Source organism: Triplophysa dalaica, chromosome 12 (assembly GCF_015846415.1).
Source record: "Triplophysa dalaica isolate WHDGS20190420 chromosome 12, ASM1584641v1, whole genome shotgun sequence".
Classification (NCBI taxonomy): domain Eukaryota; kingdom Metazoa; phylum Chordata; class Actinopteri; order Cypriniformes; family Nemacheilidae; genus Triplophysa; species Triplophysa dalaica.
Genome location: NC_079553.1, coordinates 7,816,568 through 7,832,084, shown reverse-complemented (window position 1 = coordinate 7,832,084; position 15,517 = coordinate 7,816,568). Strand labels below are relative to the sequence as shown.

The following is a 15,517-nucleotide window of genomic DNA, read 5'->3' as shown; positions in this document are numbered from 1 at the left end:
TTTTCATAACTGAATAAAAATATAAATAACCGATTTAAAACGGGATTTATTCATCACTACAGATGGCTCGTTGTTGACTTCAATCTTTTAAGCCTGTGTGTAAAGGCGTGACAAAGGAGAACGAGGCTCCTCTTATTGGCTGCCTTTAGATAAGAGGCGTGGCTTTGCGCGCTTTAAGATAAATAGACTCGAGCGCACATTTCACTCAGCATTACCGCAACAGTTTGTGATAGAGGAACTTACAGAACTTATTCAAGCAAACCGACTCATTAGCGTTTTCAGCGTTGCTTGCACTGCAGAAGTGCACACACATTTGCTCTTTCAAATTTCAAGTTTTTGCGCTCGTTTTTATTGTTGTTTAAAGGTATTATTATATCTCGAAGACTCGAAGTCGATGGATTTGCTGTGGCTTGTGTGTGTAACGGTGAGCGTCAGCGCCTGGCACGCATCTGCGGAGCGACACAGTGTGTACTGGAACAGCTCAAACGCAAAGTAAGTTTCTTGACTTCTACGTGTGTTATTATATTTGATTGAAACCTTTTGACTGCCTTCATGTGTGTAGTTTACACGTTTACTTTGTTTGTGTAACTCCTGCTATTATTCTCTTGGGATCTCAGACACCTCTCTGTGTTACACTCCGAAGTTAACCGAGTTTTTAAAGCACTGTTTTGGTGTCCTGAGCACATATGCTGAACTAAACGACCATGAATTCCCAACGTTTCGACTGGTTTATCCTATGATATATAACGTTACGTTGAATATAATGCATTGTTGCAAACTGCTAATGTTTATTTTCTTCACTGTAATGATAAGGCCAAAGGGTTTAAGGAGCATCTCTAATACGCATTACCTCTTAACAATAATTACACATTTCTTCAGTAAGAGCAAGCTCGGTTATGTTATATTTTTGTTGTTGGGCTGTACCATTCTGCTGATCACACTTCTCTAAATCTAACCTTTAACGTGTTCTTATAAATTCACGTTATTGTGCAAGAGACCGCATCAGGGGATGGCAGTACATGGAAAGAAATCCAGACAGATGGACAGACAGATCAGACTAAATATATATATACACACTGTTCGTACATATACACAGACGAGCGCACACACACACACACACACGGCAATAAATAGACAGACATGAGCAGTCTGGACCAAAATATCTATGGCTAGTAGTAGCTTGCTCTTTTACGAGAAGGGTCTTGTTACTGTATATTATTAAGTTGTTACTGTCTGCTAAAATGGTACATATTTTGATGGTAAAAAGGAATTTCCATTCAGCACTTTAGGAAGATCAATACAAATGACAGCGATCAGTAAGATGTATTATGCTTTTAGTTGGAAACTTAAGAAAGAGAAAATGGGCTTTAATAGATGGTGGGTCTTGTATCAAGGGCTATCAGTGTCATCTTGGTTAGTGTAAGACAGCATATTTGACCATCAAGTGACATGATCTCACTGATTGTATATTACCTAAAGGATCTTCTTCCTTTTTTAGAAAAACATCGACTTGAACTCTCCTCAGAGAGTTCACCTCTTTTTCCACGTACACAGTTCTTCAGATATTACCATGATAAACCTTTAATCGTAAAAGGTAGCTCTTAACGACTCTATTGCCAAGGAAATCTGTGCAAAGAGTCATGACCCAATGAAAGCTTTAGTGATGGTAATGGTGAATCATGCCGTGTGTTATGATTCAGTCACTCTCTGTGCCGTTGAGTGAGTAATTTATGTTGTTGCACAACCTACTTTTACCAGCATTAAGTAGACACGGTGAGAGAGAGAGGCAGTCACAGAAGCAGCTGAGAAAAGAGAGATAGAATGACTTTAGGAAAACATGGACTGAAGCTTAAACTCCTTTAAGACCCGCTGTGAACGGAATGAGACGGAAGGTAAGGTGATGAAGAAGGTGTAACAGAAGCTGGTTGGATTTATTGGCTCAAAGGGGAGTAGGCGAGAGTAGAAAGTAATTTGAGTTAAAAAGCTAAACCTTGACAATTTGTAATTTAAGAATCTATGTTGTTTTTATATTTTAAGACTTTCACCAACATGAACCATACATATGTCCATCTCTAAAAGTACACAAACCAGAATCAGTTGTGTTGGGAACTGAGTTCGATAACAGTTCGTCAAAATGAATCCTCTCGCATAATCCCATATTCTAAGAAAACAGATACAATGATATTATCATTAATGGGACTTCCAGGCCGTTCCTTTTGTTTTCCTTTCACACTTTAATGGCTTTTTACTATATCCAGTGATTATTCAATCAGCCCATGAAACACAATCAGTCAGTATGTAAGTGGATTAGTGAGGCTTGGCCAATCAATGTCAGACCCCTAAAGCCAATTAAGTTTAAAATATTAATAGGAATGATGTTTATCTGTTTCGGCCTGTAACATAATAGTGCACACACACACACAAACAATCTAAAAAACACATGCACACACACTGGGTGTTTTTTTTTAGCTAAGTGGGTGTGAGTGTGCGTGAACGGTAATGATTTAATCTGCTACGCGTGTCCTTCAGCGAGCCGAATCTCTGGTTTGGCGAGTATGTGCGTGAGTGTGTGCACTGGATTTTCAGGTCTGATGTCTGTGTTGTGACAGGTGATGTTGTTTTTGACGTTCTGTTGTTGTGTTCGTCGCATGCCAGCGCTTGCACGCGAGGGTTTAAACCCTCGTCACATCAACGTCGCCAAATCGTTGTTTTTCACTTAATCATTAAACACAGGAGGTATATGTACGAGTTGATTTTGCATGTAACATACTTTTAGTTAGAGTGCAGGGGAGTGGTTTAATAAGAAACCGTATCACTACACGCTGGTGAAACAGTGACTCATGCACACAAACAGTGTGGCACAGGGGGGATTTTTTTAATTCGGGTTACGGGTATATATAGTAGACAAGGATTCCTTCCTGCAAGCATGTTGCTATACTTGAGCTTTCAGCTGTCCACTCATTGTCCATTTCCTGTTTCCCCCCTTGATTCGTTCTTTTAATGTTGTACTTCTTTGTTCTCCTTAAGCTTGGGAATCCAGTGCTTAAAGTGTAGCATGAATTGTCTTGAGGAGGGATTTTAAAGAAGCAGACAGATCGGCATACGTATGCAGACGCATTCAACAGACGGATCATAAATCCATTTTCTTGAACCTCTTTGTTCTTTGTCTCTAGCTCATACACACAAGACAGCTATGTACACTTGTCTATAATCTGTTAATCGGACAGAGTTCAGCCTCAGATTTTGTAAATGTTCGTAATCTGAACGCTGACCCATTCACACAAAAAACACGGTTGTACTTGTATTTATAGATTTTGTAATCCAGTGCTGCATAATCCCACTCTACTCAGAAATGGACGTGTCTGGAAACATAATCCATCATTCCAAAAAGTATTATGCAACACGCTACCCACTAGGCGTTTGATTACAAAACGCTCTTATTTTGGTTTCTGCTGGTTTTAAAGTAGTTAGGTAACATAATTCATAATTGATAATCATCCAAAACATTTCTCCAGAATGAACATGGGAGTTCTTGTTTGGTATGTTTCTTTCTCTTTTGTATGTCTTCCTTGTAACCCTAAAGTCTTCCCTCCATCTCTTTCTCATATTTCCCTCTCCTTATCTTCACAACAGACTTCCTTACTATTTCGCTTCATACCCTTCCTGCCCAGTCTTTCTTTTCCCACACAAGTCCTAGTCATCCACTTGTCTCACTCCCTGATTGCTGTTTTGATTCCCACTACACGGTTGAATTCAAGTTTTCCTCTTTTTGTGCCAATGGTGTACTAGATTGTGTAATTGTAAGCATAGTAAAGTGTGGACCTGTGAAAATGTAAACAACAGCAGCATGTTGCCCTGTACTATTTAATTGCCTCAAGTTGTTTGTCGGCATTCAACGTTTCATAGAAGCTCACTATCACCACCTACAGACCATTGAAATACATTGACAACAAATGGAATCGTTCTTCTCTTTCATTGACCGAAAAGGTACTGCAAGGCTGTGTTTATCATTTATTAAATACATCTTCCCCTAACATTGCTGACTTTGAACAAAGCTCACAGTATGTTCGCAAACACCAAGCCAACGTAACAGCAGGCAATTAGCATGCATTTAAAAGTGAAAGAGCGACGGAGGAGGGGAAAATCGGGTATTTGTAAGGGACAGACTTAGAAAGACACACTCGGGGGATGGGTGGGGGGTCAGAGGTCAGACCGAAAGAAAGAGTGTTTCCCCAAAAATTAGCCTGAATGAAGAGGCCCAGGTTTATAATGTGATTTTAAACAGAGGAGAGAAAGAAAGCGGGCGGAGAAGATGGATGAACAGGGGGATGGGAGATAGAATGATATAAGATTTATGTACAGATAAGGGTGGAGTGGATGGACAGAGATGGATGGCTGGAGAAATCGACTAAAAACAGATGATGTCAAATTCCCAATGTTTATTATATATTTACAATCATCCACGTAGTCACCCATTTGCAACTTCACATGAAACATGTTTGTAACCTCCTCCACCCCCACGTTAAAGCCTGTAAACGGTCCGTGTTAGACGGTTCTGCTGAATAGCAGCGCTATGATCCGTGTGTTCAGTGTGATAATCCCTGGTTTGGAAGAAGGGATTAGCTGCCCGGCATTCCGACCCGCTCCGCTTCGGCTGTGGTAATTACTGACACGTAATAGGTGAGAGGGACAATACAGGAATGTGAAGATCGGGAAGAAAGCGAGAGAGCCGTGAGGCTAATATGACTTTGGGACGGCTTAGCACCCTGAACATGTCAGATTTGAACAGGACCAATGCGGAATATTGAGACGTCTGTGTGTGTTTGACTCGTAATAAAGAGAGACAGACACAAATAGTGCGAAGGTTTACGTGTGCTTGGACAGACAGGTTTCATTACTTGATAGTGTGAGAACAAGCCACAAAAATAGGATCATAATGCGTGTCATGACAAGCAGAAGCTCCTAAAGGTTTTAGTAACCGAACACTTGGGTGCATGTGTGTATGTGCGTCCGACTGCTGACAGCGAGTTTAACGCAGTTGGCAGTGTATGCTTGTTTTGAAGCGCACTACGCTGACCATATATCAGTAAATGTATGTGAGAGCCCAGGTGACTCGGTAAGGGAGTGCCTGAAAATTCTGACCCTGAACTTTGACACTGACCCGTCTGATAGTTTGAAACATTCAGCAGGGAGAGAAAGAGGGAGAGAGTGAACGAAACATAAAAAACTGATCAATCAGAGTGAAAGATAATATAATATAAAGAAAAAAACATAATTTGCTCTTTAAAGGGATAGTGCACCCAATAATGAAAATTCTGTCATCATTTAATTGCCCTAAAGTTGTTCCAAACTTGTATAAAAAATAGTAGCTTCTAAAATCGAACAAAGATATTTGGAAGAATGTTAGCAACTGATATTTCTGGCACCACTAAATACCATAGTAGAAAAAATATTGTATGGTTTTTTTGGAGAATAAGAATTTTGGAAAACAAACAGTTCTGGGGCACATTTTAATGATAGTCCCCAGAAATCTCAGTTGCTAACATTTTTCCAAATATCTTTCTTCGTTCAACAGAGCAAAGAAATGTATACAGATGTGGGACAGCTTGAGGTTGAGGAATTAATGACAGATTTTCTTTTGCGGGTGGAGTGTCCCTTTAAAATTAGGTAGCCAGGTTAAACCCAAAGGCTCCACTGTGTCTTCTGATAAATGGATGAGTGATGTGGCCCCCAGGGGCCACAGGTACAGACGTTCCTCTGGCAGACCATAATGAGAAAAAGAGAGAAATTGCAGAAGACCGTAGAGATCAGGTGGGAGATGTTCATGTTTACCTTGATTCACAGCTAGCTTCACTCTCGGCCCGTCACAGAGTAAACTGTCACACGGGAACATGCAGGATACAGTCGCCTTTGAAATTACAGATCGGCAGGAGGAAAAGAAAAACAGAGCTGCTGAGTGATTGTTGGAGCTATCGGTGACTGACCTTGGATCAGCTCAGGGAGATTAGACGGGCATGGGATTGGCAGTGTGACTTCTAACCAGACCTTAGTAACCAAAGGCATGAGACCAACCCTAAGGCTGATGTGTGTGAAATGGGGGAGTTAATGACACCCAATTCAAGTTGTGGCCTTGGTCTGGACTACTCCAGATCAGCTGCATCAAAGGAACGTCGGAGGAAATGAGACTGAGGGAGTAAACCATGCTGTCTAACTTGTTGCAAAACAGAGCGAAACTAGTTATTTGAATCACTTTGAAATTGATTTTTCTGTTGGTGTTGATTCCGCAGAGTTTCCGCGTACCTACTGCCGTGACTGTTAAGCGGTTTATTGAGTACACACACAAACACTGCTTTCCCACACACGCAAAAGTCAGGAGGCTTAGCAAGGCATACACTCTGCCTTTTGAACGCGCCACTGATTAGAAGCCGTGCGAGACAGACTCTAATCTCCACATTAGCTGGCGCTAATAAGCGCAGCGATGTGTGTGTTTACCCCCCCGTCTGAATAGACAGCGAAGCTGTTTAGACACGTCGGCCAAGGCCTAACAGAGTGGGAAAAGAGAGCGGGATGAAAAGGATTGGAGGGGGACGCAGGGGGCCCGTCAGGAGCCTGCGTGTCTGCCTGTCATTTACCCGCGACTGCCGATGGCAACAGCTACATGTGCCAAAAGGGAGAAAGTGATAGAGCAAAGGGCATGGGGGGGAGTGAGGAGCCGCCTTGTGTTTTCATAGAGGTTCACATGGGGGCTGTGTGATTTTTTTGAGTCTAGGTAAACGTTATGGTAATATGCTTGGGTTTAAAGAATATGGGTGTATGGAAACGTCACAATCAGATTGTTTATTTCCTAATGGGGTTGAGTGAGTGGTGGCGGTGTAAATACACCACTCCCATTACTTCAGATATGGATCATAGACTTTTGAATGTATTTGCAATTGGTACAAAAAAAATTACATGACATGACAACACTCAAAGGAGAAGTTCGTGGATTTGTCATTTGTAGATCAGACAAAATTCACATTCAACGACAGCAGGGGGGAGGCTTAGATCAGACTCAAATGAGAAAAGCAAATGACACGATAATAAAAGGACAGACAGACAGAAGGTCATAAAAACTCTTCGAGCAGATTCAAAGAGCCGGTCAGTCTCGCCGGCTCCATCCCCGAGGATCCCAACAACAACAGTCACAGTGTAGAAAAACAAAAAAAGGTAGATTTAAAGTCCATTCAAAGACGTGAAGTGGGCTAAGGAGGAGGAAAATTGACAATACAAAGAAAAGAGGGAGGAAAATAGTCAAAGAATATGATTAAAAGTATATCGGTCATGGCTTCAAGAGAGAAATCCAGTTGTAAATGTTCCTTTCTCACTCTTTTATCCAATGTGACACAAACACACAGACAAGGCAATAGAGAAAAATAAAGAGAGATTTTACAGGGTTTTTATAGTCATTCAAAAAAATAAAAGGTGTAGGTAAAGGCTGATCATCAGTCACTGACACCCACATGTTTCAAGGCGTGTAAGCCTTGCGTTGGGTTGGCACTGATGCTTGCCTGGGGCCCTTTGGTGTTTCCGTGATTTCTGTTTGTTTGTGCACTACGAGTTTCTTTTTTTCCTGGGCCATTTTAGTCCCAAGGTGTGTCTGCCTTCTGTACATGTCGCAAGCAGTTCCCAATAAACATGACAGCTCAACTTTTGTTTTTCTCTCTTATTTCTTCCGCTAGTTTCCTGTGGGACGATTACACCGTTGAGGTCCGCATCAATGACTACCTAGATATTGTCTGCCCTCACTACACTCGGGGCAAGATACCATCCCAGGAGGCCGAGCGGTACGTGCTGTACATGGTGGAGCTGGAGGACTATAAAGCCTGCAAGCCGCAGTCCTTCGACCAGCTGCGCTGGGAGTGCTCAAGGCCCTTCGCTCCTCACGCTCCAGAAAAGTTCTCTGAGAAGTTTCAGCGCTTCACTCCCTTCACTCTGGGAAAGGAGTTCCGCCAGGGAGAAAGTTATTACTATATTTGTAAGTATCCACATTCATATCTGTAAAAGCAACAATCAGGAGGATAAATCTGTAAAATTGCTATTTTAGATTCCAATTGTAAAAATTGCTTTTTCTTTTTACAGCCAAGCCTCTTCACCATCATGGCCAGGAGTGTTTGAGACTGAAGGTGGATGTGGTTGGACCTCATGGTAAGAGTCAAATTTGTTCTTTGCCTTGTCAGTCTAGACTACTTCAACATTTCTAAAAACTCAACTTTATTATTTTATGTTCTAGGTTCCAAAACCAAGAAGATAGTGGAGACAAAGGAAGATGTTGAAGGAAAAATGGCTGCAGGTGGTGTTCACAACGCATCTAACAGGCTTCCAGCAGGTGAGAACTTGTGCTTCTGTCAGCACATCCATTTGCTTTAGAGAGTATGTGGAATTCCACAGACTTTGCAGCCTCTTTCGGCCAAGGTGTAAGAGTGTGACTTTAGTTATACAGTTGTGAAATGTTCTCATCGTCCTTTTATTCTTCTTTCAGATGACCCCGTTGCAACGTTCCCAGTTGTGCAGAGGAGTGTGGGCAGTTCAGGCTTCAACACAGCGACGGTCTCAGTTTTCCTCACATTGGCCTCTGTATTCCTTGGCATGCTTCTCCACTGAGCCTTTGGGACACAATGGACTTTATTGCTGGTGCTGGTCATTGGCTCCAACGAAAATTTTATACTAAGAATTTTTTATACAAAGTAAATGGACTGAAATTTTGGTGCTGCGTGTAAGTTGTTGAGTGATGTGTTTGTGCTTGTGAGAGTGATGTGACCAGAGAACGGTGTTTTTGAAGAACCTTCTCTTTCTTTTTGCCGAGACATTTTTTTAAGAGTGTTCACCATTCTGACATCTCCCCCTTAAGCTATTTACATTTATTTTGTAAACTGTATTTTTTGTTTCTACCTGAAAAGCATCACAAATGTATTTTCCAATGTTAATATAAAAGCCAAACCTGGAAGCTTGTCCTTCAAAATTAACTGTTCACTGGAATTGTGATCGATTTTATCAATACCACTGTAGCCAAAGATCACAGGTATAATCTCAACCTTACCCTGACCTTGCACCTTATAAAGAATTGATGTTTGTGCATATAACAGTGTTTGTAAATCTAGAACAGTTGTGGAGCATAGATGTTTTCTGTGTTTTCAATCGGGTGTTGCTGTTGTTTTGGTTTGCTTCTGTGATGTAATGCGAACACAACACAACCTACAAAATATACTGGCACTAATTCAGAAAGCCACTTATCATACTGCAAAGATATAGATAATGTCAGATTTGTTTTTTGTAACACAACATTTGGTTTTGAACACCTATGTTCAGTTGTGCTGCGTGTGTGTTTGTGAGTGTGTGAGAGAGAGAGGCTGGCCTTCTCTTGTATTTCTGACAGAGAGCACAACTGTACACATGCAAAGATCAATTCAAATGCTTTAAAATTCTCAAATAAGTTAAAAGAACATTTGATTTTGTAAAAAGTTTGTGTTTTGTACTGTGTTGGTTTATACACTTTTGTAAATAGTTCTGTAAATATGTATATATTGAGAGCTATATATATAAAATAAAAATGTTTGTTTCTAATGAAAAGGTGCACAATTTATTTTTTGTCATATGATTTTTTTTATGGCATTTAGAGGACTAAAAAACGACCATACAAAACATCTCCACAAGTACTACAGGAGCATACACTGATTTTCAGGGGAATTAGAGACTTCAAAGCTTTTACACTCTTAAATCACAGTTCTCCCCTCTTTTCATCTCTACATCCTGTCCAAGACTTCACATATTCTAACCAAACACTCAAATGGGGGCGAGATGAATGAATGAAAGCACAGTGAGGGCCCAAAAGAGAAGAGTAAACTCGCACTTTGGTGGCAAGATGTAACTTTTATATTTTCACTGGACCTCTCAGCACTTCTTTATTTTACCAAACACCTCAATGGAAAAGACATCACTTTCCATGATCGTTTGAAAGCAAAATAAAGTGTAATGCACGACAAAGGTATTCACTTTTACTGATATTTGTGAAGCATGTGTATTCGTCAAACCCCTGCTACGTTAAGTGAACACCTTTACTCGATAGAAACCATTTCCTCGCATTTGAGAAGCCAAAGCGCCACCTGAGGGACACAGGTGAACACACTTCAATCAAAAGCTTAATAATTACAACGATTTATGGTTTTAAATGTTACACGTGAAACAAAATAAGCCGTCAACTGTAGTTACATAAAATTACAAATTTTCTTTCCTACCGCAAGCCAGCGAAGCATTCGTTTACTTGTTAATACTACAAATCCGGACTACACGTTGACGTGAGTGATCAGCGCTCCGTGGTAACCAATCAGAGTGGAGGACTCGGTTGACGCCCAGACGCTGATTACAAACACGGAAGTACTGAATGTGTACGTCAGCGTTGAATGTGTGAAAGTTTCATTTTGATTTATGAATATAATAGTATTCGCGTGGTTGCACAGGTAGCTTTACAGTGACACAGGTGTTCAATAATTCTTTTTTTTGTCTATGGATTTGTTGCAGCTGCTATCATGGGCGTGCATCGTATTTACCGTCGGGATGTTCTCGACAGGATTGTAAGTTTTTGCAGTAACGTTACTTTATATTTATGACTACCATTCAGATCGATTTGACTTGGGAAAAGACTGTCTAAGTTACCAAAAACTTTATCATTACACAAACATATTTAGAAAATTAATAAAAACAAATACATAAAATTGCGATTAAAGGAGTAAAGGTATTAATATACACATTTTGGGACGTTTAACCACACTGGTTATGTTATATCGTATATAAATCTGTTGCACTGCTATCAAAAGAGAGTGAGGAGCTTGTGTATTGCAATGGTCCGTACAGTTTATGTCAATAAAATAATACTTTTTTATTATAAATCACCATCACCATGGATACAATGGTGTGGTATATAAACTATCTAGGTACATAACTTTCTGTGTCTGTGTGTATACTGTGTAAAACAACATTCCTCGTATTTCCTTTCTCTTTTTGCAGGAACGACCTAAAGAAAATGAAAGCCTCTCAGAGTGCAGATAATGTTCAGTTCCTGCCCTTCCTTACAACATGCCTAAAGTATGTATTTGGAGTAACAACGAGACGGACAGCCTTCAGTTGTTAATGTTTTTTTAAAGTTGTTAATGCATGCATATAGACAAATCCATATGTGCTAAGTGCAAAAATTGAGTGTATTGTAACTCAGTCCATTTATTCTGATTGACCTGTGAATATGTATTTTTGTGTGTTTGTGTAGTAATCTAGGATGGCTGTACTATGGATTACTTAAAGGAGATGGAACAGTCATACTTGTCAACACCATTGGGGCCATTTTACAGACAATATACATCATCACCTATTGTCATTATACCAAAGAGAAGGTTTGTCTTTTTAATATACTTTTTTTAGAATTTGTAGCTGCACTGAATATGATACAAAATGAAGGTTCTGGAATTCATTGTTGGAGTGAGCAGATATTAAATTGTGTAAAGCAAATAGTAAGATATTCAGTACTGGATAAAATATCCAACCACTAACCAATTCAAAGTAAATACAAATGTGCCTCTTGTTAAAATTCTGCTGTATTTGTGTGTGTGTTTCAGAAACGCGTGCTGTCGCAGACACTGGTGATGGTGTGTGTGTTGTGTGTAGGCTGGGTGTATTTTCGTATGCTGATTCCTCCTGGACAAACACAGCTGTCTCAGCTGGGACTGGCCTGTAGTGTGTTCACTATCAGCATGTACCTCTCTCCTCTGACTGATCTGGTGAGTGCACATTTATACATGTAACCAGCATTAATCATAGTTAAAACACACAGTCAGCAAGTATCTGCTTCTGTTTGCTGAGTATAACATTTTAGGAAAACACATGGACATGGAACGAACATGTTAAGAATACACATATCAGCCTCTATTTAATTTTCTGTATTACAAGGGAGTTTTGATATTTACAGTAATTTTTCAAAAAGAATGCATGAACGGGAATCCATCATGTGACCATTTAACTAACAATATCAAATCAGAATGTAAAATGAAATAAACATAAATCAATTTGAAATAAATCTTGATATTTTCTCCTGTTGACATTTCCACACCAAATAGCATGCATTCTTTTTATGAAATTCCAGCATTATTTGTTCATCACGCCATCCATCCTTTGCCCTCTTGTAGTCACCATCTTCCTGTTTTCAGTCCTTCTCTTCCATATTTATCCATCCAGCTCATTTTATCTGTCCTGTGCCCTGTTGTATGTTTCCTGTCATTCTCTTACCTTCTTTTGTTGCTTCCTGTTTTTCCTTCTGTCAGTGTCTCCAAGTGGCAATATCTGCTTGTTATGGAAAATACTTATGTGTCTATGTCTGTGAGAGTGTAAACTGGCTTTGATGTGTATGTTGAGTCTTGGTGCTAAGGTGAGAGACAAAGGATTTAATCCTGTCTGCTGTCTTGTCCTGATCAAATTCTTCCCCTTATTCTCCCGATATGATCTACTTTGCCATTAAACGATTAAAGTCTAAGAGTTTAGCAGAAACTTGCATCATGCATCATTAAATACACCTTTCTGCTTTTAAAAAGTATTTCTATGCTTTATTTCCACCAGGTTCATATCGTACGCAGCAAGTCCGTAGATCGGCTGTCATTTTCCCTGACCGTCGCTACATTTTTTACATCCACATCATGGACGCTTTATGGCCTTCAGCTACAAGACTATTATATCATGGTAAAAGGCTGAAAAACATCCTAAAACAGTAGACTTCGGTGAAGGTGAAAATTACATGTTTGGTAACTTTATCTCTCTACCTTCTAGGTACCCAACACCCCAGGCATCTTTACTAGCCTCATCCGCGTCTACCTTTTCTGGAGGTTTGGAGCAGTCTTTGATAGACAAGCCCGCGTATAAACTCATCCAAATCTGACCAATTTAGTGTCTTCTTAACTGTCCTTTAGTTCAGGGGTTCACAAATTTTTCAGCCCGCAGGCCCCAAAATAACATTGCCAGTGACTCGAGAGCCCACTATCCTCGGAGGTGGTTAAAGTATACGAACGTTGCGCACAACTGCGCACATGCGATTATTAGGTCAATCCAAACATGCGCATAACGAAGACAAGACAAGAGGGCACAGTCTAACATAATATTATTTTATAGTTATTCACTCATTACTTTAATTGTAGTTATACATAAACTATGAAATATTTCTACAGATGGTCGAATTTCATCAAACTTATTTGAGTACTGATAGATGTACTCTGCCTCTTTTCGTACCTGAGGACGATGGCCTTTTTGACTGCGGTGCTTCTCCGCTGGCCTCCCTCGTTGTCTTTGGTCAAAATTAACCAATGCTTCATTTCAACCATTAAAAATATCCTATACTTGAAGCCTCAACTTGCGACCCCTACTTTGGGAGCCCCTGCTTTAGTTTACACGATATGCCTGAGATTCAGGTTACCTGAAGTGTCTCTCTCTCTCTCTCTCTCTCTCTCTCTCTCTCTCTCTCTCTCTCTCTCTCTCAAATCTCTCTCTCTCAAAATCTCTCTCTCTTATGACAGTGCCACTTTAAATTTTAAAATGACAAAAAAATTTCACTTGATTTTGTATCGGTTTTGATAAAATATTGTTAAAGACGCAGCGGTAGGGTTTAGTTAACAAATTTGTAAACATGACATACTATAAGCTTCATTAAGTTTTGTGTTTTTATGTTTCCTCTTGAAGTTAGGCCTTAAAATGTAAAATATTAAGCTCCTATCTATTTTTACAACTTGGGGTACATGGTTCTCAATGTCTTTAAGGGAAATCCTATGTTTTATTTGTGTCATAAAATGAATGTACTATATTGTACTATCTAAGCTATTTTAGCTTTTTAATGGCTTATTTAAACCATACTTGATTGTGTCCAAGTGGCAGTTCGGCAGCTATTTAAATAGTGCTTGACTTAGTCACGTCGTAAACTTTTTAGATGTGTGCAACTTGAAACGAGTTTGTCTGATTAAACATCAAGGAAGTTCCAGAATCTGCAAGACATTAGGAGTGCATAAAGTCAGAAATGCACAGAATAAAACATCTTCAGAGATTGGAGAAGAGTGGTTTACTTACATTCAGACAGCAGTAGTGGGGCTTATGTGCGGGGATCAGTGTTGGGTGTAACTAGTTACTAAGTAATTAGTTACTGTAATTTAATTACTTTTCCCTTGAAAAAGTAAAGTAAGGGATTACTCATATGTTTTCTGTAATTTAATTACAGTTACTTTTGATGTAATTAAACTAAATACTTTGTGAAATATATGCATGTGCAATAGTGTAATTGACATCAAATTCAAAGTCTTACTTTAAAATCTGTGCTTTAATGTATAATTCTCACATTTGTAATACTTTGGTCAGTTAGTAATATTATTTATTTAAATGTATTAAATAGTTTCATGTCTATCCTTGAATCACTTAACTAATCAAGGTCGATGTAGGATATAGAAAGTAATTTGTAATGAGTAACTAAATACTTAATTTGGACAGTTATCTAATTACACTATTGAATATGTAATGAGTAACTAGTAATTAATTACTTTTTCAGAGTAACTTACACAACACTGGCGGGGATATTGAGTTTTAATGAATCTTATTTCTATTGCCATTCACAACAAGCCCCTCCCCACCACCATCTTTACATATTCTCTGCCCTATTAATTAAAAGTCGTTGCCCTATCAAAATGTCCATATAATGATATCAGAAACATATGTTCCCCTCCCCTGCAGATGCTGCATAGTTGCTTAAAACTGAAGGCTTTATTTATTGTGACTTGATGAGTTTGATGGAAGCTGCTTATTATTATATAAATGTAGGATTAGAGAGGAAAAGGTCAGAAAATTCACCCAGTTACATTTTTACATATTGAAAACCAATAACATTGCCAGATGAACATCTTAAATGAATGTGCTTTGCAGAAATTGGTTCAGCTGTAACGGACACAAAATGCTAAAACATATGTTAAAGCCTAAACTCTTAACGGGCAGTTTCCCAGAAAGGGATTATCTGTAGCCAATGTTAGGATATTTACGTTGTTTTTTAAAAACATTCTTTACAAAAAAAACATGTCTGTGTTCATCTCGAGACAAAACAATCTCAAGGATACATTTTATAATATGTCAGTGCAAGTTGTTTCTCATTAATACACCTTTAACATTTAAGTTAGTCTGGGATTAGGTTTAAGCCTTTATCGGGAAACCACCCCTAAGTGTATTTTAGCGGTTTACCTGAATATCATTTGGTACTTTATTTACATCTACCTACTTTGTAGCTATTCAAAAATCATGATGATTTAAAGTCCAACTCGTGTTGCTGTTTTGTTTAAGGTTTTAATTTTATTCAATTATGGTTTGTGCTTTACATTTATTTTTCTTTGTACTTTTTTATATACTATATACTATTTTATATACTATGCAACAATACTATTATTATAAATTGTTTAAATAAATTTTGTAAAACATCAAA

The 15,517-nt window shown here is 38.9% G+C and overlaps 2 protein-coding genes across 2 annotated transcripts; both read left to right on the top strand.

Moving 5' to 3' along the window:
• The first annotated feature begins 223 nt into the window (after positions 1-223).
• Positions 224-9,606, top strand: efna1b (ephrin-A1b). The gene is made up of 5 exons (XM_056763476.1): positions 224-492; positions 7,719-8,014; positions 8,119-8,184; positions 8,270-8,365; positions 8,519-9,606. Exons 1-5 carry the CDS (start codon positions 395-397, stop codon positions 8,638-8,640), a joined length of 678 nt encoding a protein of 225 aa, XP_056619454.1. The 5' UTR covers positions 224-394; the 3' UTR covers positions 8,641-9,606.
• Positions 9,607-10,409: 803 nt separating this feature from the next.
• slc50a1 (solute carrier family 50 member 1) lies at positions 10,410-15,517 on the top strand. The gene is made up of 6 exons (XM_056763455.1): positions 10,410-10,607; positions 11,041-11,118; positions 11,297-11,420; positions 11,643-11,804; positions 12,637-12,756; positions 12,844-15,517. Exons 1-6 carry the CDS (start codon positions 10,540-10,542, stop codon positions 12,934-12,936), a joined length of 645 nt encoding a protein of 214 aa, XP_056619433.1. The 5' UTR covers positions 10,410-10,539; the 3' UTR covers positions 12,937-15,517.

Excerpts from the sequence above, each read along its gene's own strand:
- efna1b (XM_056763476.1), top strand. The coding sequence starts at position 395 with ATGGATTTGCTGTGGCTTGTGTGTGTAACGGTGAGCGTCAGCGCCTGG. Across the intron at positions 493-7,718 it reads TGGAACAGCTCAAACGCAAA|TTTCCTGTGGGACGATTACA; the intron begins GTAAGTTTCTTG and ends TTCTTCCGCTAG. Across the intron at positions 8,185-8,269 it reads GGATGTGGTTGGACCTCATG|GTTCCAAAACCAAGAAGATA; the intron begins GTAAGAGTCAAA and ends TTTATGTTCTAG.
- slc50a1 (XM_056763455.1), top strand. The coding sequence starts at position 10,540 with ATGGATTTGTTGCAGCTGCTATCATGGGCGTGCATCGTATTTACCGTC. Across the intron at positions 11,119-11,296 it reads TTCCTTACAACATGCCTAAA|TAATCTAGGATGGCTGTACT; the intron begins GTATGTATTTGG and ends GTGTTTGTGTAG. Across the intron at positions 11,421-11,642 it reads GTCATTATACCAAAGAGAAG|AAACGCGTGCTGTCGCAGAC; the intron begins GTTTGTCTTTTT and ends TGTGTGTTTCAG.